At 51.2% G+C, this 24,314-nt stretch overlaps 1 protein-coding gene across 2 annotated transcripts in view; it reads left to right on the forward strand.

Moving 5' to 3' along the window:
- MMP28 (matrix metallopeptidase 28) overlaps nucleotides 1-19,888 on the forward strand; it is a 42,374-nt gene extending 22,486 nt beyond the window's left edge. For both annotated transcript variants that reach the window (XM_074974844.1, XM_074974845.1), the window contains exons 4-8: nucleotides 6,244-6,465; nucleotides 9,957-10,202; nucleotides 12,213-12,362; nucleotides 13,886-14,053; nucleotides 18,265-19,888. In XM_074974844.1, coding sequence (XP_074830945.1) covers nucleotides 6,244-6,465; nucleotides 9,957-10,202; nucleotides 12,213-12,362; nucleotides 13,886-14,053; nucleotides 18,265-18,659 — 1,181 coding nt within the window. In that variant the 3' untranslated portion in view covers nucleotides 18,660-19,888. The remainder of the gene's footprint in view (nucleotides 1-6,243; nucleotides 6,466-9,956; nucleotides 10,203-12,212; nucleotides 12,363-13,885; nucleotides 14,054-18,264) is intronic.
- The last annotated feature ends 4,426 nt before the right edge of the window (nucleotides 19,889-24,314 follow it).

Here is a 24,314-nt window from a genome sequence, read left to right on the forward strand (position 1 = left end):
TGAAAGCAGAACGAAAGAGGAGGGGTGTGGATGGGTCACTGCTACCCCAAGCCAGGGAGAGGCCATTGCTGTTAGCTGGGCCTCCCCCTGCTCCTGCTTACTCTAACCCCTGCTTCAGCGGTGGCCCTGAGGATCAAATTCTGCCCTTGGCGATGCACATGGGGTCAATGGGCGTGAGGGGTGTGCATCTGAGACCAGAGTCTGACCGCTGGGGTGTAATCCATCCACTGAAGCCAGTGGCCTCTCTCCAGGGATGGACTTGGCCCAGAGACGTCTAAGGGCGCAACTGAGACTAAACCCACAAGAGAAGAGAAATGCAGCTCGGGAGAAATCATCTCTCTGAAGCCATAAACCATCTTCCCTTCCCACCCCCGTATGAGTCATTCCAGGGAGAGGGGGTTGGGGAGGAAGAGTCCCTAAGCGAGGCAGTCCAAGTGTGGGGGGTGAAGCTTCCAGCGTGCCTGGGAATGGAGGAAGTGGGCAAGGGGAGACATGGATTCCTCAGCTGGCTCTTCACGTCCTGTCAGGCCAGCTTCCTCGAGGGGGCGAATTGGGTAGAGTGGACCAAAGCCAGGGAGGATGCTCTAGTTCCAACAGTTAGTTTGGGGCAGTTCTTCTGGCCTGCGTTATACAGGCCGGATGGTCAAGTGGTCCCTTCTGGCTTTAGAATCTACGAATTATGCTGACGTGTGGGCGGGGAAGGGGAAGAGAAGCTGAACGCTCCTGCCACGTGATCCTCCCAGGGGAAATGCCGAGAGTGGCTGTGGCAGGACAAAGAGTGATTAGGCCCAGTGGCTGGGAAGCCAGACGCTCCAGAAGCTTTCTGCTGAGCTCATTGTTTATCCTGCTTTCAACAGGAAGCAATCTGTCTGAGCCGGGGTGAGCTTTGTTGGAAAAAGGGGAATAGTTGTGATGGGATCTTCTATTAGGTGACAGTCTCACCCGTGTGCTCCGTAATGCGAGCTCCCGATTACAACATGCTAGTTCCCTGCTGTGGATAAAACACTGTTGCATCTTGTAGTGTAGACTGGACCTAACCACGTTTTAACCCCAGTCCAAACTGGGGTCGGACCAGGGTTGGTTCTATGCAGCAAGATGGAGCCGTGTTTTGATCACGGCAGGGGACGAGCATGCTGCTGCTTGTGGCCATGCTAATTTAGGCACCGGATGCTCATAGAGGCAAGCACGCTGCAGACTGCATCTGCCCCTGAATCCTTCCCTGCTTTTTTCCACCCCTGCCTCTAGCCCTATAGAATCCTTACCCTGCTGAGTTGGGGCTGGCAGTGGGGGAAACGTAACTGAGCCACTGTTCACTTCAGACAGGCTGCAGCATCTGTAGGTCCTGGCTTGGCTGCTGCAGTGAGAACAGGGCCTCATCTTCCAAGCACCTCCCCGTAGTGTTCCCTGATGTCTGGTGAAATGTTCCTTGATGTTTTAAGCCCCAGCCATGGTTTGCCTTTGCAATAGGGGACTGAGCTTGTTAGAAAGACGTGTCCTGTCACCTGCTTTAATCGCCAGCCCCAGACGTTTATCTGGCTGTGCCCACGACAGGAGAAGAGTGTGTCTGGAGGTATCTGCAACGAAGCCCTGAAACAGCCTCTGCAGGCTTTGGAAACGCTGGCCCATCAACGGGGATTAGCTGCGAAAAAGCCCTGCACAAGCAGAGCCGAGCCGGTATAGACAGCAGGAAATGGGCACCCCACCGGGGAAAGACCCATCCGTCCAGGCTGCAGTTGCCTTTTCCTAGACCCCAGCGCTCGCTCTGCTTTAGCTGCGGGCTGCTGTGGCCCCAGAATGCGCAGACGCAGGGCCTGGTTCAGATTTTATTCTGCTGGAACTCATTGGCTTCACTGGAGTCTCTCCTGATTCGCACCAGTGCAAGTGAGATCCAAATCCTGCCTCAGCCTAAAGGAGCAAGAGGGGGCCTCATCGATGTGCCTGGTGTCTGCTCAGTTGGAAGGGGCTGATGCTAAGGGATGAGAGAGACATATTCCCCACCACAGGCTGAACTGGCTGCTTCCACCCTGCAGGGCCGGGGAGTGAACAACTGGACTCGGAATCTGGTTAACACTCTCTGGTTAAATGCCAGGGGCCTGATCAGCTGTTGCCCTGCACCCTTGCATTGTCACTTACCCCAGGGAGTGTAAAATGCTACCATTCTGATCTGCTATGTTGCATGCACTTCACACTCACTTTGGACCAGCGCAGATGAAGACACAAAGTGCAGGGCCCCTGGAAAATTGAGCCCTATGTCTTTTTAAAAGGTCCTTCCCTACATCACAGACACTGCCTGGGGTTAGACCAAGTGAACAACGGTTTAAATGCTTTGTCCCATTTGTTCCCTTTGTACGTTTAACTCTCCTGGGCCAACGAAATCCGGCCCCAGCTGGTTTAATTTTAGTGTCGAGTCAGTTACACTTTCTGGTTCTCACATACCAGCATCTTGTTGCAACGATGGGTTACAAATGCTGCAGGGCAAGATTTAAATCTGGATTTAAAATCTTCAAAGATCAAGGCCCAGATCCTCAAACTCCCATGGGAGTTAGGTGCCTAAAGTACCTCTGAGGATCTGGGCCCCAGTTCCCATTGTTGTACCAGGGTGAATAATGAGCTGTTCCACTAAGGGAATTTCTCTGGCTGTGACTGGGGCAGATTCAGCCCAATGTTGCAAACGTCTCTAACTTATAGTTTTGTAAGCTTCTTTCCCTGTCCTTCCCCACCCCTGAGCATTTGGCGTAAACTCTCTGCTGATGTCTCTTTACAGTATCTTCTTAGGGTTATCCAATCCATCAGAGTCCTGCATTACGTCTGTTCTCAGCCCGAAGGCTCAGGAAAGTCCACTTCGGTGTTTAAAAATCCCTTGCTCTCAATTGCATTTGACAATGTACACCAGGTGTGAAATGCTTGGTGCCTATGTCCGCTTTCCAACCATTAGAGGTGCAGCCATTCCCCTGGGTGATGCCCCATAAGGCAGAGTTATGTGAAGCATTTCCAAATGCACGGTTCCCATGTCCTGCATCCAGCTGGCCGGCTGGTTATTAGTGCTGGCACATGTTATAGCCTAGGCCACTCGGACCTTATGTAAATCACATGAGGAACCAGGAATTTCTTTTTCCTCCCCCCATAACCGCCAGTAAATGCTTCTCGTCCTTTGGCTTTTGCGTGTGTGTGTGCAGAACTCCTCGGTTGTCTGGGAGTAATGAGCCAGACCCGCAGCTGGTGCAGCAGGCTGGCTCCGTTGATGTTCATAGATCCATTTACTTAATGGTGCTACACTGCTTTTCTGAGAGGAAGGATGGCCTAGTGGTTAGGGAACTAGCCTAGAATTTGGGAGACCTAGATTCAGTTCTCTATCCTGCTACAGACTTCGTGTGTGACCTTGGGCCAATCATCTACCCTCTCTGTGTCAGTTCCCCATGGATAAAATGGTGATTCTCGCACTGCTGTCCCTCATGGGTGGGTTGTGAAGATAAATGTATTGTGAGATCCTCAGCTACTACAGTACAGGGTGGCTGGCTCGATGGACAGTAGCCGAGGATGTAGCTCAGTATGTGGATAAAACACTATGAAACAGCGTTGCAATGGACAACGTAAAGTGTCTTGTAATCCAACCGGAAGAACTCCTGGTGCCAAATTTAGAACATGCTCATAGATTCCAAGGCCAGAAAGGACCATTGTGATCATCTAGTCTGACCACCCATATAACCCAGGCCAGAGAACGGCCCCAGAATTATTCCTACAGCAGATCTCTTAGAAAAACATCCAATCTTGACTTAAAAATTGCCACTGATGGAGAATCCACCACAACCCTTGGTAAATGGATCCTGTGGTTAATTCCCCTCACTGTTAAAAATTGACGCCTTATTTCCAGTCTGAATTTGTCTAGCTTCAACTTCCAGCCGTTGGATAGTTTTGTACCTTTCTCTGCTAGGTTGACAAGCTCAAGAATTGTAGTTCTAAGTATAACGAGAACGTGGAACCGCTGCGGTTCCGGGTCCACTTGGTGCTGGCAAAACGCAAGTTTGAGCCTGCTGAATGCTTTAGCTATTTCTTACCCACAGCCATCCTAGTATTGTAATAGGGCAAGGAGAATAGTGTTCACATAGGCCTCTTTGGGCCACATCCCCTGCTGATGTAAATCACTGAAGCTCCTCTACAATCTAGTTTACTTAGCACAGTTTCCACTATGTTAGAAATGTAATAAAAAAAAAAATCCCTTAGAAAAACAAAGGTTAAAACTCAGCGTGGGGGCGGAGGAATGTTCATGAGATTGCCCAAAACGTCAGGCAATGTGTCTTCATGGAAATCTGAACCCCAGTAGGACTCCCCCACTCCAATGCCATTTCCCCCAGAGATCCTGGTCACTACAGCTGGTGGTTTGGATACTAAACGGCTCTGTTTTCCCCACAATTGAGTGGAAACACGGAGGTTGCCGAGTGCTTTATGTTGGACACGTAGAAACCAATGCCCCCGAAATTAGCATTGACTTTTGAAATAATAGCAACCCTTAGCTCTTATCGAGAGCTTTGCACCAGTAGATCTCAAAGGGCTTCACCAAGGAGGTGAGTCTCATTGTCCCCACTGTACAGATAGCAGCCGTAACTTATCACTTGTATGAGGGTAGCTCGGGGAGGTCCTGGTCAGGGATCAGGGCCCCAGTGTACTGCACGGGTGTATAATGAAAAGATAGTCCCTGCCCCAAGGAGTTTACAATCTAAGCATGTATCAAGCGACAAAAGGTAAACACAGAAGAGGAGGGGAAGGAAGGTGATAGTGAAAGGATCCTGTCTGATATAACAGGGCAGTGGTTGGACCACTCTCTGCCTCGGTAAAGGGGCTGGGCAATGATACTTACCTGCCTTGGAAAGCACTGTTGGATCCGTGGATTAAACACGTTACACGAGTGCTCGTGCGCTGGTGGCGGATGAGTGTAAACGCTCCCCTGCTACTTCTCAGCCTCAGCCAGCCGTCTGGGTTTGAAAAGCAGCATTGTTGCCTTACGACACCGGAGCTGATCTTCGCCACGTGGCCCGGCGGGGGGTGCAAGGGGAAACCCGCTCTGCAGAACTGGGTTTCAGCTCCACCGGCCAATCCCAAGAGCTGCCACTCCCAGCCTCCGTGACCTGAGCTCAGTGGCTGCTGGTCCACCTTTTCACACTGTTCCTTCCTGGGGACGCATTTCAATCCCACCCACGTGCTGCCCAGGAGTCGGAGCATTGCGACCGAAGCCTGGCTTTCCGCGTGGACAGCTCAGCGACGCGTGCCTGAAATCTTGCATTCCTTTTGGGCTGCCCTTACCAGCCACCCCCAGCCTTGCCCCTGTGTTTGAGGTCATTCCCCTTCCCACATCTTTGCTATTTCTTTCTGCCTGCAGGGCAGTTGTTTTCAGCAGCAACGTTGTTTTCATTCACTGAAACCCACAGGTAGTAAAGCTAGTTATGGGGCCAGATCGGCAGCTCGTGCAAATTGGTATAGATCCATTGACTTCAACAGAGCTGCACCCATCCACACCAGCTGAGGATCTGGCCCTCTACGTGCATTTACTCCGCTTGGCTCTGGGGGGGAAACGCCCTCCTTCAGGCTGGGGGTCCCACTTTCTTTCCTAACTAGATCAAAACACCCCTTGGCTTCAAAATGCTCAGCTCTCCAGCAATTCAGTGGTGGTGATTGTTCCCATGTCTGGCAAACCTTTGTGGGTGGTAGGCAACGGAGATCCTTGCTGCTGAGAAGAGATTCAGTGGGCCAAATCCTGCTGTCAGTTTTACTGGTGTAAATTCAAAGTAACTCCATTCAAGGCAGTGGAATTATTCCAGATTTTTTCTTCTCGTCACTGAGATCTGAATTTTGCCCGGTGTGTGAACTGGAGGAGATGTGTTGAGCTGAAAGAACCTTCAGATCAACAGGGCTGGATTCTGATCTCATTTACACCAATGCGAAACCAGAGTCACTCCATTAAAGGAACCTACTCCAGATTAACTCTGTTGTACCTGAGATCAGGATCTGTAGGATTTCTGAATGCACTGTCCAGTGGAGGTGAAGTATAGTCCATTGGATAGGGTGCTGGGTCAGGACACTTGCTTCTATTCCTTGCTCTAACATGGCCAGATCACTTTTCTTCTCGGTGCCTCTGTTTCCCCATGTGTAAAATGGGTATAATGATCCCAGCCTTCCTTTGGAAGGTGCAGTGAGATCTGTGGATGGGAAGCACAATGGAGGCATAAAAGAAAACCCTCCCTCTTGCAGGTGGAAAGTGGTACAAGCGACACCTGACCTACCGGATCGTGAACTGGCCTTGGTATCTGCCCCAGCACCAGGTGCGGCTGGCGGTGAAGGCAGCTTTTGATCTCTGGAGCAATGTCTCATCCTTGGTATTCTGGGAGGTGCTGGACGGCCCTGCTGACATCCGCCTGGCTTTCTTCCACGGCGACCACAACGATGGACTCAGCAACGCCTTCGATGGGCCAGGTGCTAATCGCTCCCTCATCGTAAGCTTCTCTTTTACACCGGGGGCTCTTACCAGGCAGCAAGCGAGGGAGGGAGGGGTGGGGAGGGGAAGAGGCTTGTGATGCTCCAGTGCCACCCCCATGAGCAGATCGGCTTAGTGTCATGGGCCAGGAATAGCACACGATGGCTGAAGGGGAAGGATGGGCCTAACTAATATCATTCTGGGCTGTCCTGTGTAAGACATGGGTGGTCATTGTCCTTCTCTGCTTGGCACTGGTGAGGCCTCAGTTGGACCACTGTGTCCAATTCTGGGTGCCGCACTTCACGATAGATGGGCACAAATTGGAGAGAGTCCAGAGGAGAGCAACAAACATGATCAAAGGTTTAGAAAACCTGACTTGTGAGCAAAGGCTAAAATAACTGGGCATGTTTAGTCTTGAGAAAAGACTGACCTGATAACAGTCTTCACATATGTTAAGGGCTGTTATAAACAGAACTGTGATCAATTGTTCTCCTTAGCACAATGGAACAAACAGCCTAGGGAAGTCATGGAAGTTCCTACACCGGAGGTTTTCAAAAGGAGGATGGATAGCCATCTGTCTTGGATGGTTTAGTCACAACAAATCCTGCATCTTGGCAGAAGGTTAGACTAGATGACCCTTGCAGTTCCTCCTAACCCTCTGGCTCTATGATTCAGTGTCTACTGGAGGCTGGACATGAAGTTATGGGCTCGATCTGCAGCAAGGGAGACTTAGGTTAGCTATTAGGAAAAATCTTCTAACTCTAAGGGGAGTTTAGCTCTGGAACAGGCTTCCATGGAAGGTTGTGGAATCCCTATCATTAGAGGTTGCACAAACACCTGTCAGGGCTGGTCTAGCTTTACTTGGTCCTGCCTCAGCGCAGGGGCCTGGACTTGATCATGCGTTCAGGTCTCTTCCAGCCCTGCATTTATGATTCTGTGTCTCTGATCTCACTCCGGTGCCAGCTCCATTCCTTGGACGGAGTTCCTCCTGGTTTACACAGGTGTAAGTGAGAGCAGAATTGGGGCCACGCCGTCCAATGGAGACTGAGGCAGGGATTTAGGGGGGTAGAATGTAATTGTTACTTAGCTGGAGTTTGGCTAGGACACTGGGACTAACTACGCAAGTGCCTTTGTCTCACTCCTGTCTACGTACTGAACAACACTAGTCCTGTAAAGCATGCCCTGAGATCTTTCCTAGACACAACTGTGCTCTCAAGGACTTGGGACAGATCCTCACGTGGTGTAAATCAGTGTTGCTCCATTGATGGATCTAGGCACTAGACACTAGGCATGGATCTGTGCCCTACTTTTTATTTCTCCTCCAAAGCTGGTTAGTGGTAAAGTGTGGGCCTCTCGATTCTGGGGTGACGGCTACAAATTCCACACCTTTGAAACCTGAGTTTAGTTGCAGATATTTATTCCTAATGTCCTGGCTTTAAGGAATTTGTGATTCCTTAGAATTTGTTATTATTAGGCAGCATGTTTAAAACAAACACAAGGAACTTCTTCACGCAACGCACAGTCAACCTGTGGAACTCCTTGCCAGAGTATGTTGTGAAGGCCAAAAGTATAACAGGGTTCAAAAAAGGATTAGCTAAGTTCCTGGAGGATAGGTCCATGAATGGCTATTAGCCAAGATGGTCAGGGATGCGACCCCATGCTCCGGGTGTGCCTAAACCTCCAACTGCTTTAAGCATTTGACACCGGCCACTCTCAGAGCCAGAATACTGGGCTAGATGGGCCATTGGTCTGACCTGCTATGGCTGTTCTTATGTTCTTGTGTGTTGAATTTGTGATGTCAGTTGTTAAACTGTGCTGTGGACTTTCACACAAATCCGGGACCACAAACTTTTCACAGCTTGGGCTATTTCCTCCCAAGTCCATCACATCCCTTGCTAAGCCATTCTGCTATGTCAGGGGCATTTCAATCCCCGTAGCCTTCAGCCAGTGCAGCATAGTAGCTCGTACTGAGTTACTGCAGAGTGACTACTCCCACGCCCAAGCGATTAACCCGTGTGATAAAGATCTTCATGCCAATTTCAATGGAACAACACACTCTACAGATAAAATCGCCTGTATTTAGAAATGAACAACAGAAATCATTTTAATCTCACTGTTGCTAAAGAGATTAGTCCACAATATCCAACCGCCTGCCTTTTTTTTTTTTTTTTTTTTTAAGGCCTGGTTTTAATTCACATTTTAAGAATGTATTTTTGGGACAATCCTATCCAAATGACCAATGCATTTGGTTTTAAAAGAACAGTTGCTTTTGGGCTGAGCCCTTTTTAAATTATCCCTGCAAATAAGGGATTCGATTTAAATGCTGTCAGACCTGTAACGCCCCGATACTTCTTGGTGCCTTAGATTCCATGGGTTTCAGAGGGGTAGCCGTGTTAGTCTGTATCAGCAAAAACAACGAGGAGTCCTTGTGGCACCTTAGAGACTAACAAATTTATTTGGGCATAAGCTTTCGTGGGCTAAAACCCACTTCATCAGATGCATGGAGTGGAAATACAGTAACAGGTATATATACACAGCATATGAAAAGATGGGAGTTGCCTTACCAAGTGGGGGGGGTCAGTGCTAACGAGCCAATTCAATTAAGGTGGAAGTGCGCTATTCTCAACAGTTGACAAGAAGGGGGGAAATCACTTTTGTAGTGCTAATGAGGCCAATGTAATCAAGGTGGCCCATTTCAAACAGTTGACAAGAAGGTCAGAGTATCAGCAGGGGGAAATTAGTTTTTGTAGTGATTCCACAGTGAATGTTTGTGGCATGTGAAAGGAAAGGAATAGCTAGTGAAAGGGAGCCAGCGAGGATTTACCTGAAGGTGAGTGGTTCAAATCCAGCCAAGATCAGCTGTAACCAAAATGTCGTGTTAGCTGGGATTAGATGCCAGTTCCTATTGGGCTGATTTCCATTTCCCAAACCCACTGGCAGAGTCAGTGGAGAGGTTAAGGACAGAACAGGACATTTGGCATGAATTGTTAGTAGATTCTCCCCATCACTGAGGAGCAAATTTTCCCTGCCCATATACTCCCTGATCTGGGAATAGCTACAGGGCTTCTACCTTTGGGGTTGTCAATCTCCCATCAGTGTTGTATTCACACACTCTGACCTAGCTGCCACTGTATCCAGAGGCAGTGCAAGCCCATTGGGGGGCCCTAAACAGGAATGTTTTTGCCCCCCCCTTATAGCTCAACCACCCCCTAAAAATACTAATTGCATTATTTCCACAAACCAAAACATTTACCAGCACAGCCCGTACTAATATACTTGTTAAAAAGTCCATGTTAAATAAGATGATTGATATTTTAGGGGTAATACTAAATCTAAGCAATTGCTCAATCTATATATACCTAGGGCCCCCATGGACAGCATCCTTTGCCCTTTTGTGCCCAGACGTCCCTCACCATTGTAGAACAGGACCGGCACATGCATGTGACCTTTGTGTCAGTTGTAACCGCCTCCGCTCCTCTCTTTCCACCAGGGGGCGCCCTGGCGCACGCGTTCTTCCCCCGCCGTGGGGAGGCCCACTTCGACAGCGATGAGCGATGGTCCCTGCACAGCGGCAAGGGTCGCAACCTGTTTGTGGTGGTAGCGCACGAGATCGGGCACACCCTGGGGCTGGAGCACTCGCCCGTCAGGAGCGCCCTGATGTCTCCCTATTATAAGAAGCTGGGCAAGGACTTTGTGCTGAGCTGGGATGACATCCTTGCTGTCCAGAACCTGTACGGTGAGCACAGGTCTCCTGGATCCCCTCTATCATCTGTTGGCTTGTGTGTATGTTCTCTCCACGTGCTGCCCCAGCTCTGCACGGGTAGCTGACCCTGCAGGCATCGATAGTGCTACCCAGAAAGACCCCAGACGCAGGTTGGTGGTGAAGGCGCTCGGCCAGGTTTCTTGTCAACAAAGTACAGCACTAGGACCCCGCAGATTCTGCAGGTACACTAACACATGTGTGCCCATTACGATGGACCGGCTTCGTCAGCAGTGGACTTTCTACTGCCCCCTAAGCCGGACAAAGGGCTAAGACAAGGTACCCTGAGGTTTATAGATGGAGACAAACAACTGGGATAAACAACTTACATGCCACCTTACGTGTTTCATGACGTCTATTTGTTACCTCCTCTTGTTCCTTATATCTTGGACAAAACATCCCTATTGTCAAACCAGCTTCTCTTGTACTAGACTGGGGTGTACCCAGAGGTGAAAGTAACTTAAGGGACTTATCGGTACGCAGGGCCGGGGTCCTGAGCAGGCTGCAGTGTGTGACCCTCCGGCGGAAGGGGCAGGGCCTCAGGCAGAAGGGGCGGGGCCTTTAAATCCCCGGGCCCTTTAAATCGCTGCTGCTACCCCCGGGGCTCCCAGGGTGATTTAAAGGGCCCGGGGCTCCGGCTGCGGTACCGGCGGCTGGGAGCCCCAAGACCTTTAAATCGCCACTGGAGCCCTATGGTAGCTGTAGCGGCAGCCAGGAGCCCTGGGGCTCTGGTGGTGATTTAAAGGGCCCGGGGCTCTGGCTGCTGCCCAGGGCCCCAGGCCCTTTAAATCGCTGCCGGAGCCCCGGGGCTCCTGGCCACCGCTGCTACCCTAGGGCTCCGGCAGCGAGGCTCTGGCGGCAATGTAAAGGGCCAGGGGCTCCGGCCGCTGACGGGAGCCCAGGGCCCTTTTAAATTGCCCGCCTGGGGAAGCTGCCCCCTGCCAGTACGGTCGGCTGTGTACCGGCTCTTGCCAGTACGCTGCACCATACTGTACCGGCTTACTTTCACCTCTGGGCGTATCTGAACTAGCTGGAATATCTTTATGTAAATATCTAGTGCCTTGTCAACTAGCAACAACTTTGCCAAGTTCATGTACCGGATAATGAACTTGTGAGCATCTGCTTTAATCCATGGCCTGACTTTGGTTCATGGCCTCTGGTTCAGGCCTCAGATCTTGCACCAGGCCCAGTGCCCCAGGCTCTGACTCTCCCTCTATTACACCCTCTTGTTTCAGCTAGAGCCGGGTGAACGATGGATCTTCTGGTTCTCTGGCAATTCTGAAATGTCGGGGGAGAGGGCCCGGGGGCGGGGAGGACAGGGAATCGTTGTCTGATCAAAACCAAAACCGGTCAGAATTTCAGGTGAATTGAAAAGTAACCAAAAAAATTGTTTCAGCAACATTGAAAAGTTTCATTTAGATTTTGATCATCTGAAAATGTTTCTGAACAATTCAGTGAAATTGAGGTGAATTCCCAAACCGGTTCAGGGTAGCCAAATCTGCAACTTTTGCTGAAAAAAATGTTTTGGCTGAAAAGGTTCACCCAGCTCGGGTCCCTTGGTCATAACCTCGCATCCAGATAAAAGGCTTGCGTGATGTCTAAGTGCATCTACAGACCCCCCCTTTCCCTGGGTTTGCCGAAGCCCTGGGGGGACTCTTTGCCAGAGGATGTTGCGAAGGCCAAGACTATACAAGGGTTAAAAAAGAACTATATAAATTCATGGAGGATCGGTCCATCAATGGTTATTAGCCAGGATGGGCAGGGGTGGTGTCCCGAGCCTCTGTTTGCCAGAAGCTGGGAACGGGCAACACAGGATGGATCACTTGCTGATGACCTGTTCTGTTCATTCCCTTTGGGGCACCTGGCACTGGCCACTGTCGGAAGACAGGACACTGGGCTAGATGGACCTTTGGTCTGACCCAGTCTGGCCGTTTTATGGAAGCATCAGCCACTCTACACATCTCATGGTTTCCCTTTCCATCACAGGAAAGCCTTCGAGGGGCTCCGCTGTGCGGCTTCCTGGGAAGTTATTTGCTCATTTCCAGAACTGGAGCCCTGATTTTCCAGGCGACAATCAGCTGCAGGGGAGCCTCGGCTCTTATTACTGCCAGTCCTTCTTCGATGCTATCACCATCGGTGAGTCTCCCAGACGCTGACACGCAGCTGGAGCCCTCTCCCGGCTGCTCCGTCCAGCCCGCCCTCTCTTGTTGCTTGTCATTTGTAGACGTTCGAGATGGAAAAGACAGATTTATTAGATCAGGGGTTCTCAGACTGGGGGTCGGGACCCCTCAGGGGGTCGTGAGGTTATTATGTGGGGGGTCACGAGCTGTCAGCCTCCACCCCAAACCTCACTTTACCTTGAGCATTTATAATGCTCTTAAATATATAAAAAAGTGTTTTTAATCCCTCAGGGGGGTCGCACTCAGAGGCTTGCTGTGCGAAAGGGGGTCACCAGTACAAAAGTCCGAGAAGCACTGTATTAGATCCACTGGCCCGTTTCCCCTCCAGCTGCTGATGGCGGAGGCAGTGTTAATAACCCCCTGGGGGATCAAGTCTAGGGTACCACTGAAAGAGCTGAGGAAGTAGCACATGTGTGTCCTGAGGAGAGGTGTGCAGGGAAAGAAAAAGACATGCCAAGTGGGAGAGCTGCTGTGTTGGCCAACACACCAAGGATTGAACTGGGGACCTCCAGAACTAAAAGCAGGAGCCAAGTGTCCCAGGGTGGGACTGTGACAGACTCCTATCCTCGGCAGATCAGGCACAGAGCGGTAGACCTGTAACGCGCTCCTTAGGGGGGTAGCTAAGTACACATGGTAGCGAGGAAGACGGGGGGAGGAGGCTTGAGGGAGGAGTACAGAGGGGGAAGGCATAGCGGATGTAGTAGGAAATGAACTCAGCGATGCAGAGCCTTGAAGGGGAGGGCGAAGAATGAACTTGATGCAGGAGAAGACAGACGAGGTGGGTGAGATGGTATCTTTTATTGGGCTGACTTCTGTTGGCGAAAGGCAGGCGAGGAAGGGGAGTAACCTAGATGGAGCGACAGGGGAGGAAGACGCCTTCCACAATAGCAGTGTCTATGGATTGAGAGGAGAAGCTGGGAGGTCATGGAGGGGCAGGCGGCTGCAGGGGTTGGGGGAGAGAGGACCGAAGGGTCAGTGCTGTTGGATAGGGATGGGGCTTAGAGATGGCGTAGCAGAGGAGCTGGTAGGGCTTGCACAGAGCCCGAATGTAGGGAGAGGAGAGGTGAGTCAAAGATGGCCTTGCGGTGACGAGATGGGCAGGTGGGGTTGTGACTGGACGGGGAGCGGAGGGCTTGGGAGGAAGTGGCGGGTTTGCCATGGCATGTTCAAGGTGCCTGCAGGGCCCCCAGGTGGAGATGTTGGGGCAGAGAGGTGGAGCTGGCACACACTGGGATGGGGCTGGCACTGGAGAAGATGAGCTCCCCCAGGGTGAGTGAGGAGCCTGAGCGTGGATTCCTGGGGGAAGAAGCAGAGATGTTGGAGGGGCAGGAGAGAGGCCCTTGCTGTAATGGATTTGCAGATGCTGCTTTCTGTTCTGGGTGGGGCGCAGAGGGGGGCCGGTTGGCTTGCAGAGATAGGACCCCCTGCTCAGGTTTGCAAGGCCACGCTCCCTCTAACTCAGTTTCCCCTTCTGCACAGATGCAGATCACAACCTTTACATCTTCAAAGGCCACCACTACTGGGTTGTGGCGAACGGAGGCAACACCACCGACCCGCAGCTGCTCCAGACCCAATGGGCAGAGCTCCCAGCTGGCATTGACGCGGCTGCTGTGTCGGAGGCAGACGGCAAATTCTACTTCTTCAAAGGTAGCCAGACTCAGATGGGGAGGAGCAAAAATCTCCCCCTTATGGCTGTGTCCTTGATCTGTCTGTCCGTCTGGAGCATAGCCGGGTGCATCGGGCTCTAGACTGGGAGTTGGGACTCTGGATTCTGTTCCTGGCTTTGCCGCTGACCTTGGGCAGGTCCCCTTTGCTTTGTTGTGCCTCAGTTTCCCCATCTGTAAAATTGGGAGAATGACGCTCCCACTTTTTTGTGAAACTCTTTGGGACGAAGGGGTGGAAAGCACTTTCCAAGCACTAAGTGTTGTTGATTAGCAAGAGGCCAGTGCAGCGCTCTGAGCCCCAAGTGTTACAGGGGCTGTGGCCATGGTGTTTGGGACCCCAATGGCTAAGACGATGTAGTCCCCCATCTGACTGGGAACTGCTGCAGTGGGCTGACTTACTGGCCATTTAAAGGTTTCAGAGTAACAGCCGTGTTAGTCTGTATTCGCAAAAAGAAAAGGAGGACTTGTGGCACCTTAGAGACTAACCAATTTATTTGAGCATAAGCTTTCGTACAGCTCACTACATCGGATGCATACTGTGGAAAGTGTAGAAGATCTTTTTATATACACACAAAGCATGAAACAATACCTCCTCCCACCCCACTCTCCTGCTGGTAATAGCTTATCTAAAGTGATCACTCTCCTTACAATGTGTATGATAATCAAGTTGAGCCATTTCCAGCATTTAAAGGGGCAGCTCAGGGTCATTAGGGCAGGCCCAGGCACTCGGCTGCAAAGGAGAATGGATGTCAGTGTCACATTGGCTTGTAATTGTTAAAGCTTGGAGGCTGTTCAGAATGTGGGCTTTGTTCCTACAGCAGGGTGGGGCCCAGCAATCCCTCTTCCCTCCCGCCCCTGGCTTCCGCCCCCGCCCCCCGTGCAGGGCTAGGATCAGAAACAGCCTGGGAGCGGGGGAGGCTCTCTGAAAAGAGTTTTTGTTTTTCTTCCCTTGCCCTAACCCATAGTCCAGTAACCGAGCGCCCAGCCGGTGCTGAGGCTGATGGGGCAGTGGGAAATCAGCCCATGTGCCGAGGGCCTGCGGTTGCAGGGGAAGGAGTTGCTGCTGTTCCGGCTGTTTTGTTTGTTTTGCCATAACCACCAGGGAGGGATCAGGGCCCCAACTCTGTCTGCCGACGTGGTTGTACAGCGCTGAGCACAAGGGGGCCCAGCCATAATACAAACTAATAACGATAACCCGCCAGCCGTAGGCAGCTGGCTTCGCAGTGGAAAAGAAGAGAGGCGCAAAGGCAGGCCATGGTTACAAGGATTGTCAGGAAGGTTCTCCCAGTGTACGAGCACCCTTGCAAGGAAGGATGGTCTAGCGGTTCGGGCACTAGAGCGGGTGGTGGAAGAACTGGCTTCAATTCCTGCACTGCCACAGATTTCTTGCATGGCCCGGGACAAATTACTTAGCCTCTCTGTGCTTCGGATCCTCATCTATACCATGGGGATCACAGCCCAGCCCGACCTCACAGAGGTGTGTGTGGGGGAAATACATTAGAGATTGTGGGGCGCTCGGACACAATGGTAACGGGTCCATAGTAGACAGCCAGAGTCCAGTGCCTTTAGCCAGCAATTGCAGAGATTTCAGTTTACAGCCCAATATGCCAGCTGGGGACATTTCCCTTTGATCTCCAGGGTCCCTGGGCAAGGCTATCCCTAGCTATTCAGGGGCCCTACGCAGCCCCCCCACACGGGGGTGGTGTGGGGCCCCAGGCCTTCACAGGGTGGGAGGCTGGCTTGGGGAACAGGGTGAGTGCAGGCCCAGCCCTGCTGCAGAGCCCAGGGGGCTGGGGTGGGAAGAGCCGGGGCGGGGACCCTGGGGAAGAGCCGGAGCAGGGGCTGGAGCAACACGCAGCCCCAAATTTCCTGGTGCCTGACGCAGCTGCGTACTTTGCGTATGGGTAAGGACGGCCCTGACCCCGGGATTTCACTGCACCGCTCGGGGCTCACCAGCCGGAGGAGGTGCACTCAGTGGCAATGGAGGGTCCTCGGTGTGGAGGATCCCAGTAAGGGCTGGTCCATGCACTCACCGCTGGTTGCATCTGTCCTGAGATCCTTGGTTTTGCTCTGGAGTGACTGGCTTGGCATTGAGGCGCTGCGCACCAGCGGCCCCTATGGGAAGCAGTGGGAATAGCAAGTGCTCAGCTGGTTGTGTATTGTGTTGGTTTTTGCACAACTTGTGGCAGCCCTGGGGCCTCGGGCAACAGGAACAGGAAGAGCAGGGTGATCTTGCCTCACCCCTGCCCGGGAGGGATCACCTCACAAAGGCTGAGAGGGGAGATTAGCCAGCAGCCCATTCAGTCCGTCTCTAAGGAGACAGGCTCTTCTCACAGGGGTTTCAGTCCATGCCCTGGAAGAGGTGAATGGCCCTGTATCCCATTGCCAGTCTCTTCAGCCAGCCTCTCCCACTTCCACTTCCTGAACAGTGGGGGGCGAAGACCTAGAGCAGGGGTTCTCAAACTGGGGGTCGGGGCTATGTGAAAGGAGCCAAAAAGTTTGAGAATCACTGACCTAGAGTTTATTGAGCTGGTTGGCCTGTCGGGATGGCTGCCCTATCTGCTGCGTGTCTGGCAAGTGACGCGCGCTTTGGCACCGAGTAAATATAATCGGAATAAGACAGGTGTTTGTAGCCTGGGACTTGAGAGACCTGGGTTCAGTTCTCTGCTCTGCTACAGACTTCCTGAGAGACCTTGGGCAAGTCACTTAGCCTTTCCTGCACCTCAGTTCCCCAGCTGTGCCATGGAGATAACAGCCCTACCCTGCCTCACCAGGGTGTTGGGAGGAGAAAAGCGTGAAAGAAATTGTGAGGTGCTTAGGTATTACAGTGCTGGTCACCCTATAAGTACCTTAGGTAGGATATCCCGTGCAGGTGAGTTCCCCCTTGTGAGCCCGGAGCTGGGTTTGATCACAGGTTTCCTGAGCGCATCTAGGCCTCTTTGCAGTCCACATTAGCCCTTTAGGATCCTCTGTTGTTGCGTGTCAATCTGTGAAGGGGGCATTAGTTGGGCTGTTGTCTTTTAATAATAAACCCCAAACCTGGTAAGTATCCCTCTTCCCCCTGGGAATCGCTCAGGGATTCTGATGTAGGGCTGGGGAACCTATCATAAATTGGACCACACTGACACCTGCTGGTTGTTTGTCATTAAGAAATCTACACCCATCTCCCTCCTCCCTCTGAGTCAGCCTTTTGTAGCCATGGCCTTGATTCCCCCCCCTCCTTTTGTTTTCATTTGATTGACAGCCAACAGTGGTGCAGCAGGCATGTGTGACCAGCACTGGGGAGCATGTATAGATGGATGGTCCAAGGACACAGCAGCTGGCTACGGGAACTAATAATATTCCTGTGGAAAGCATCTTCCCCAGTTCTGCCCATGATCTCAGAGCAGCTGGGTGTGTCTGCGGAAAGAGTCTGCTACCAAATGCAGGCATTAGGATTCAGGGTCCATGCCCACGGAGGTGAATGAGGGCAGGCAGGTCTGACCTCTCGTAGCTATGGTTTGCAAACTAAGGTGGGCGGTGCTGGGTATGGGCACCATCCACAAGGTGTTCATCCTTCCAAGGCAGTTTATCTGAGTTCTGTGCGATTCACCATGGGTGAGCTGGCCCCAGATCTGAATCACAGCCCAGGGCGTGGGACCTCCCGCAGTGTGGTACTGGGCCACAGACGAGCCTGCTGCAGCCTTGGGTCATTTAGGTTGGCAGGAAAGGCTCCTGCTTTTAGATCCAGATCCCTCCTGCCGGCAGCCCACTTGGGGTGCAGTGTTACACTTGAACCACAACACCATCTGTCCTCCTCCAAGTGCCTATTTGACCTGCCCATGTGGCCTAGTGGATAGAGCACTGGACTGGGACTTGGGATAGCTGGGTTCTATTCCCAGCTCTGCTACGGGCCTGCTGGGTGACCTTGAGCAAAATTACATTGCCTTTCTGTGCCTCAGTCTCCCCATCTGTAAAACTGCAGGAATGGTGCTGTGCTCCTTTGTAAAGCACTTTGAGATCTGCTGATGAAACGTGCTGTCTAGTATTTAGTACCTACACACCTTTGAGAAACCAGCTCCCTGTCTCTCTCTTGTCATTGTCAAAATGCTGTCGATAGATCATGGCTCTTGACTTCCCCTCTGTGTGTCCTGGCCCCTACACAGCCTCCCCCCGCAGCGATCCTAACCAGCTTTGTCTCTGGCTTCTCCCCAGGCGGCCGATGCTGGCGATACAAAGGGTCCGCCCTGGAGGCGGGATTCCCCCAGAAATGCAGCACCAGCAACCTCCCTCGCCACCTCGACGCGGCCCTCTATTTCCAGCAGCTCCGCCACCTGGTGCTCTTCAAGGGCCCCAAGTACTACGTGGTGAGCGAGGAGTCCCTGCAGGTGGAGCGCTACTACCCCAGGAGCCTGAGGGACTGGAACGGGGTCCCGGCCGGGGTGAATGGCGCTCTGACGCAGCAGGATGGCTTCGTGTACTTCTTCAGGGACGACCAATACTGGAAGTTCGACCAGGCCAAGCTGCAGGTGGTGGCGACTGGGAAATGGGCCACCCAGCTGCCGTGGATTGGCTGCTCGGGCAGGAATTCCAGTCAGACTCTCTTCTGATCTCCCACACAATCGGACATGACCGGGGCCATGCTGTGCCTTCCGTCCCCCTCCACGCATTGATGCCCTGGGCACAGACAAGGGCAAAATCCGGCCCTGAACATGGCATTGAAAAGATGGCGGCTGATCCCCATGGGGAGGGCTTTTATTTAGATACATGTTTAGCTTCCCAGGTTGGTCCTTCACCCAGGTACCTCTTGTCAGTGATCTACTTGAACTCCTGTCTCAGGAGCCATCCCAATGACTGGCACAGGTGAGCAGGGATAGTCGCTACCTTGAGATGAACAGTGGGCAGATCTCTCCGGCCTGCGTGTTCTTCAGTGGATTAGCCCATGGGCCCCCCTAAGCAGAAGCGCTAAAATGGGCATTTTACAGAGCTCTAGAGAAGACAAGACCAGCTTCTCAGTTCAAAGACATCTCCACGTGCAAACAGGAGGAGACTGGCCCTTTAGCCTGGCAGGGTTGGATAATCCCAGAACTACCACCCTGACGTGCCAGGGTCCAGATGGCTGAAACTTTAAACATATTTGGAGGGGGGACCAAAGATGCCAACATATTTCCCGTAAGATGAAAAGTTTTGTGGGGGGGGGGGAAGAGACTCTAAAAACTAAAACCCTGTTGACTTTTTCCACATACTTTTTATGTTGTTTTTCACAATATTTTTAATGGGAATTTTTATCAAACCTGCTATTGCCATTTTTCGTTTATCCCAAACTGGGGTTTCCACTGGACCGTTTACCGAAAAAAAGGGGGGAGCTGACAAATGCAGATTGAACGTTTTCAATTAAAACAAACAAACCAAGGGAGAATGGGCCCATGTTGAACCTGCGAAACGGAACGTAATTTCCAAATGACTGGCGAATTTTTCCTCCGTTTTTCCAGTGGCTCTAATCTTGCTGTGTTCATTTGGTGACAGATGAGAACAACTCTGATCATTCTCCAGGCCAAATTCAGGGGTTAGCGTAGGCTACTGTAACTCGCTGAGAGATCCAGAAGAAGTTGTAAATTACAGCAGTTTAGACTGGCATCCGTTTGCTTGGTGGAGGAGGTGGTCTGTGTAGCCATGAAAGTATCCTTTACTGTAAACACAAAACACTGCACACGCCAATTAAAACCCTTTGAAACATCGTCGGCTTGTGCTTCTGAATTAGCTGGGAGCATCTGAAAAGAAGCATAATCTCCTAAGGGCAATGGTGAAAGCTACGCTCCTGGAAACCGAAATCTAGACTGGGCAAATAGACAAAATAGCGGGGGTGGGAGGGTGGGGGTGGTTTGGACTCATGGGACATAATAACTCTGCTCCATCTTTGGCTCCTGGCTGATTCAGTGATTGTGTATTGATTTCCCAGGTAATGCCGTAGACTGGGCTGTGATGTGGTGCTCAGTGGTGGGGCCACATCACGCAGATGGATCAGCTAGGGAATTTCTCTGCCTGGTCTCTGGGGATTGTATTTACGACATTCTCTCCATCTTCTTGGAGATGTGTCTCTTCTGGATGCCTCAGCAGTAGCTGGCCTGGGTAGCCCAGGAAATCAAGAAACCAGAGTGGTAACCCTACGCTTGCATCCTGCCCACGCTGCAGAAGTTGCCCAACAGGGAGAGGGGCCTGCAGAGATGTTGCCCTGTTTTTTTCAAGAACACTTCGGACTCTCAACTCCTGAGCCCCCGGGAAAGTGAGTGAATGTCTCGGAAGTAGAAGGGGACACATGTTTTGCTGGAGTCTGCCATCAAAAGCGTTTGAATCCTTGTCTAAAGCTGCCTCCTCACCAGCAGCTGTCCCGGCTCACACCCTCTTTGGAGGTCTCCTGGCTTCCAGCTCCCTTTACATCCTGCTTCTCCAGCTTTCGCTCGCAGTGTGTGTGGCTCTCCAGTTTTGCTGATTTAAGCAGCTCTTAAAGCAGCCTGGCCTCCTGGTTTGGTCCAGCAGAGGGCACTCCTGGGCAGGAATTAAAGGATTTGATAACAATGTAGGGTAAGGCCTTTCCCATATAAAAACCAAATCCCAGTTCCCTGGCACCTTTCTCCAAAGCCTCTCAAACCGGCATCTTCCACTGCGTGCCCAGAAGACCATCGAATTGGGCTGGGTTGACTCTGGTAGGAGAGCAATTTCCAGAGTCCTCCAGCCTTCTCGGAGAATGCTGTACCAGTCACCCCTTCACATTTATCATGCCAGCTTGAGCCCTCTGCTGAAGCATGGGGAACAAGGTGATACCTCAGGTATCTCTGTTGTGAACCCTGCTAACTGATAGTGACTGTACTCCCTCAATCAGAGGGACTATTGCAATGAATGGGATCTGGGTATCCCATCGCTGAGGCAGCTCCGGGCATCTCACCCTTAGCTCACAATATTGCCAGGTCTCACACTGGCTGATGTTTTTTCTTAAAGCCCCTGCTCCTGGAGGCATGTGATATTTGTGAGAAATTCAACTTTCATGTAAAAACAAGAGCAAGTTTCTAGCCTTTCTTGCTGCAGAGGAAAGCTTGAGAATGTGACCGCAGTGAACTCTAAAAAGCTCAAAATGCAAATAAAAGGAATCTCTTGATTTTTAAGCCAATCGCAAGATTTATTTGGGAGGCGTATGGCTTGTTGGTTTCTTTCGAATGTTTGTGGTTGGCATTGCTGAGTTTATTTTAACAGATTAGCTGCCAGCAAGGGAATGGAGTGGGCTGGCTTTGTTAGTGGAATCCTGGAGACTGTTTTGGACCAAAGTAGGATGAAATGCAGTGTTCCCAATAAAGGCACAAAGTGGGTTATTTTCCAGGGGCGGGGAAAAGTTTCCCTCTGATCTGATTGTCGCAGGCATCTGTTAGAAGCTTTTCATCCGTAGCTGTCGAAACCAGCTTTGATTGTTCAAATTGCAACTGGCACAACAACAGATCATGAAGATTTCCCAGGGGCTTTTTTTCACCCCGGCCACCAACTGCTCAGCTGCCTCTTCCCTGTACTAAACCCAGTCCCTGCAATGAAGAGCTGGTTTAACTGTGTAAGCATTTCGGGCTACGGTGTGTATGAAGGGCATTATACTAAATAAGGGCCTGCTCCTGCCTTGGGATGCGATCCTTCACTGAGGATTAAAGGGCCTCACCTCACAAGAGCAGGCCCCTGATTAGCAAGGATTTCTTCCAGCATTGTGATTCGTTAATTTCGTTTTCCTCCAGAGCTGAAATAAGGAGCACGGAGGATTAACTTGTGGCCGTCCATAGCAGCAGTGCATGGGTGATGCCAGTTCTGTTTGGGGATGAGCTGGTGAGACACAATATTGACCACTTCCTGGCCCACACCGGCTCTGGCTAAGGAGTCACTCCTCCCCCATCGCTGAAGAGACAAAGGGGCATCTGCCCCTGTTTGTTTTTCTTCGTGTTGTAACATGCCAGTGGTGTGTTTTGTTTGCTGCCTACTGACACCCAGGTATGTTGGCGGGGGACAGGATATAAAGCGCAGAACAATGCGGAAGGTGTCGCAATACGTGCGGAGGGCAGGGTGGGCCGAGTTCATTCCTGCTCCAACTCCACAGAGCTCAAACAACTTACCCCGCAGAGGGATCTGGCCCCCTCGCCTAACCTCCACCAGCTCCCAGTGGCTGTGGGGGAGATAGATAGGGGGAAAGAACAGAACAATCACAGGTCTATGAAAGGGCTGGGAAGGAATTTCTTCTTCAGATAAGAGAGGCTGGGAAGAAAGCCCAAGCATGTTAATCATAAAGGATGGCAGCTCCCCGGACTTCAGGGAAATCAGATGTGGAATTGCTAACGAAAGGGCATGTTCCCGGAGGCGACATGGATTCGCCTCATTTGATGAAGGACAAATAGGATCTCACGCAGTGTTGGAATTAGGCCAAGGCTGAGCCACAGACACTCCCCATCTCCATCCAAGGACCGCAGAGCACCTGATACATCTTAGTGACTGAATCCTACAAGGCCCCCCCAATCCCAGGAGGGAGGTGGGTATTGCTTGGCGCATTCTAGAAAAGGGGAAACGGGGCACCCAAAGATAAGGTGACCTGACCAAGGCCACACAGCAAGTCTGTGGCAGAACCGGGAATAGAACCAAAACCCAAGCCCTTACGCTAACTATTAAACAATGTGTCCTCTTCTCCGGTCATTGGAGGTACTTAGCAAGGCAGGAGGCAAGATGTTGATAGGAAAGGGTGCTGATTCCAGCCCTGATTGGAGGTGAGCCTGCCCCTAGCTGTATGTTTCAGGGGTTCTGGTAATACTTTATTTGTAGTATCATAGCACTTGGGAGCCTCCATCATGGACCACAACCCCATTGTGCGAGGCGCTGTACAAACGCAAGGCACTGCCAGACTCTTAAGCGCTTCTATAAGGGCTGACACTTGGATGGGGGTCGTTTGTGAAGGGGTTTTTCCCTAGCACTCGATCTGTGATTGTATCTATGACCTTGCGGTCAGGCTGTGCCATTCACCTCCATGCAGGTCCCACTGTCTAGTGAGAAACATGCTTATCCTTTCCCATAGATGGGCTCCAATTGTGTTAACGCGAGCGGCGCAATGAGCAGAGCTTGCTGTTCCTCGCCTGTCACTTGCCTTTACAGCAAGGACCCATTCCTTCGTCAGGGAGCGCTGTTAGGATGCTGTGATTAGAGCAAGATGGTGCTAGATAAACATCTAGGCTCAAGGGAGAATGGGATCTTGCTAACTGCAGAGCTAAAAGGCTGCTGAGCTATATAAGATCTTTTCTACAGAGCATGTTCTTCCACTATAACTAAAGCAGAATAACCGCAGCCGAAGGGTGCCTCCCCGTGCTTTGTTTATGCTGGTTTAAGGCACTTCCCTGTGAATCAGGCATCCACAAAGCACTGTGCTTTTTCCAGATAACCATAAGAATGGCCACACTGGGTCAGACCAAAGGTCCATCTAGCCCAGTGTCCTGTCTTCCGACAGTGGCCAATGCCAGGTGCCCCAGAGGGAATGAACAGAACAGGTCATCATCAAGTGATCCGTCCCCTGTCGCCCATTCCCAGCTTCTGGCAAACAGAGGCTATGGACACCATCCCTGCCCATCCTGGCTAATAGCCATTGATTGGACCTATCCTCCATGAATTTATCTAGTTCTTTTTTGAACGCTGTTATGGTCTTGGCCTTTACAACATCCTCTGGCAAAGAATTCCACAGGTTGACTGTGCACTGTGTGAAGAAAGACTTCCTTTTGTTTGTTTTAAACCTGCTGCCTATTAATTTCATTTGGTGACCCCTAGTTCTTGTGTTATGAGAAGGCGTAAATAACACGTCCTTATTTACTTTCTCCTCACCAGTCATGATTTTATAGATCTCTATCATATCCCCCCTTAGTCATCTCTTTTCCAGGCTGAAAAGTCCCAGTCTCATACGGAAGCCGTTCCACACCCCTCATCATTTTAGTTGCCCTTTTCTGAACCTCTTCCAATTCCAATAAATCTTTTTTGAGATGGGGTGACCACATCTGCACACAATATTCAAGATGTGGGCCTACCGTGGATTTATATAGAGGCAATATGATATTTTCTGTCTTATTATCTATCCCTTTCTTAATGATTCACAGCATTCTATTGGCTTTTTTGACTGCCGCTGCACATTGGATGATTTCAGAGAACGATCCACAATGACTCCAAGATCTCTTTCGTGAGTGGTAACAGCTAATTTAGACCCCCATCAT

Source organism: Natator depressus, chromosome 17, assembly GCF_965152275.1.
Source record: "Natator depressus isolate rNatDep1 chromosome 17, rNatDep2.hap1, whole genome shotgun sequence".
In the NCBI taxonomy this organism is placed as follows: domain Eukaryota; kingdom Metazoa; phylum Chordata; order Testudines; family Cheloniidae; genus Natator; species Natator depressus.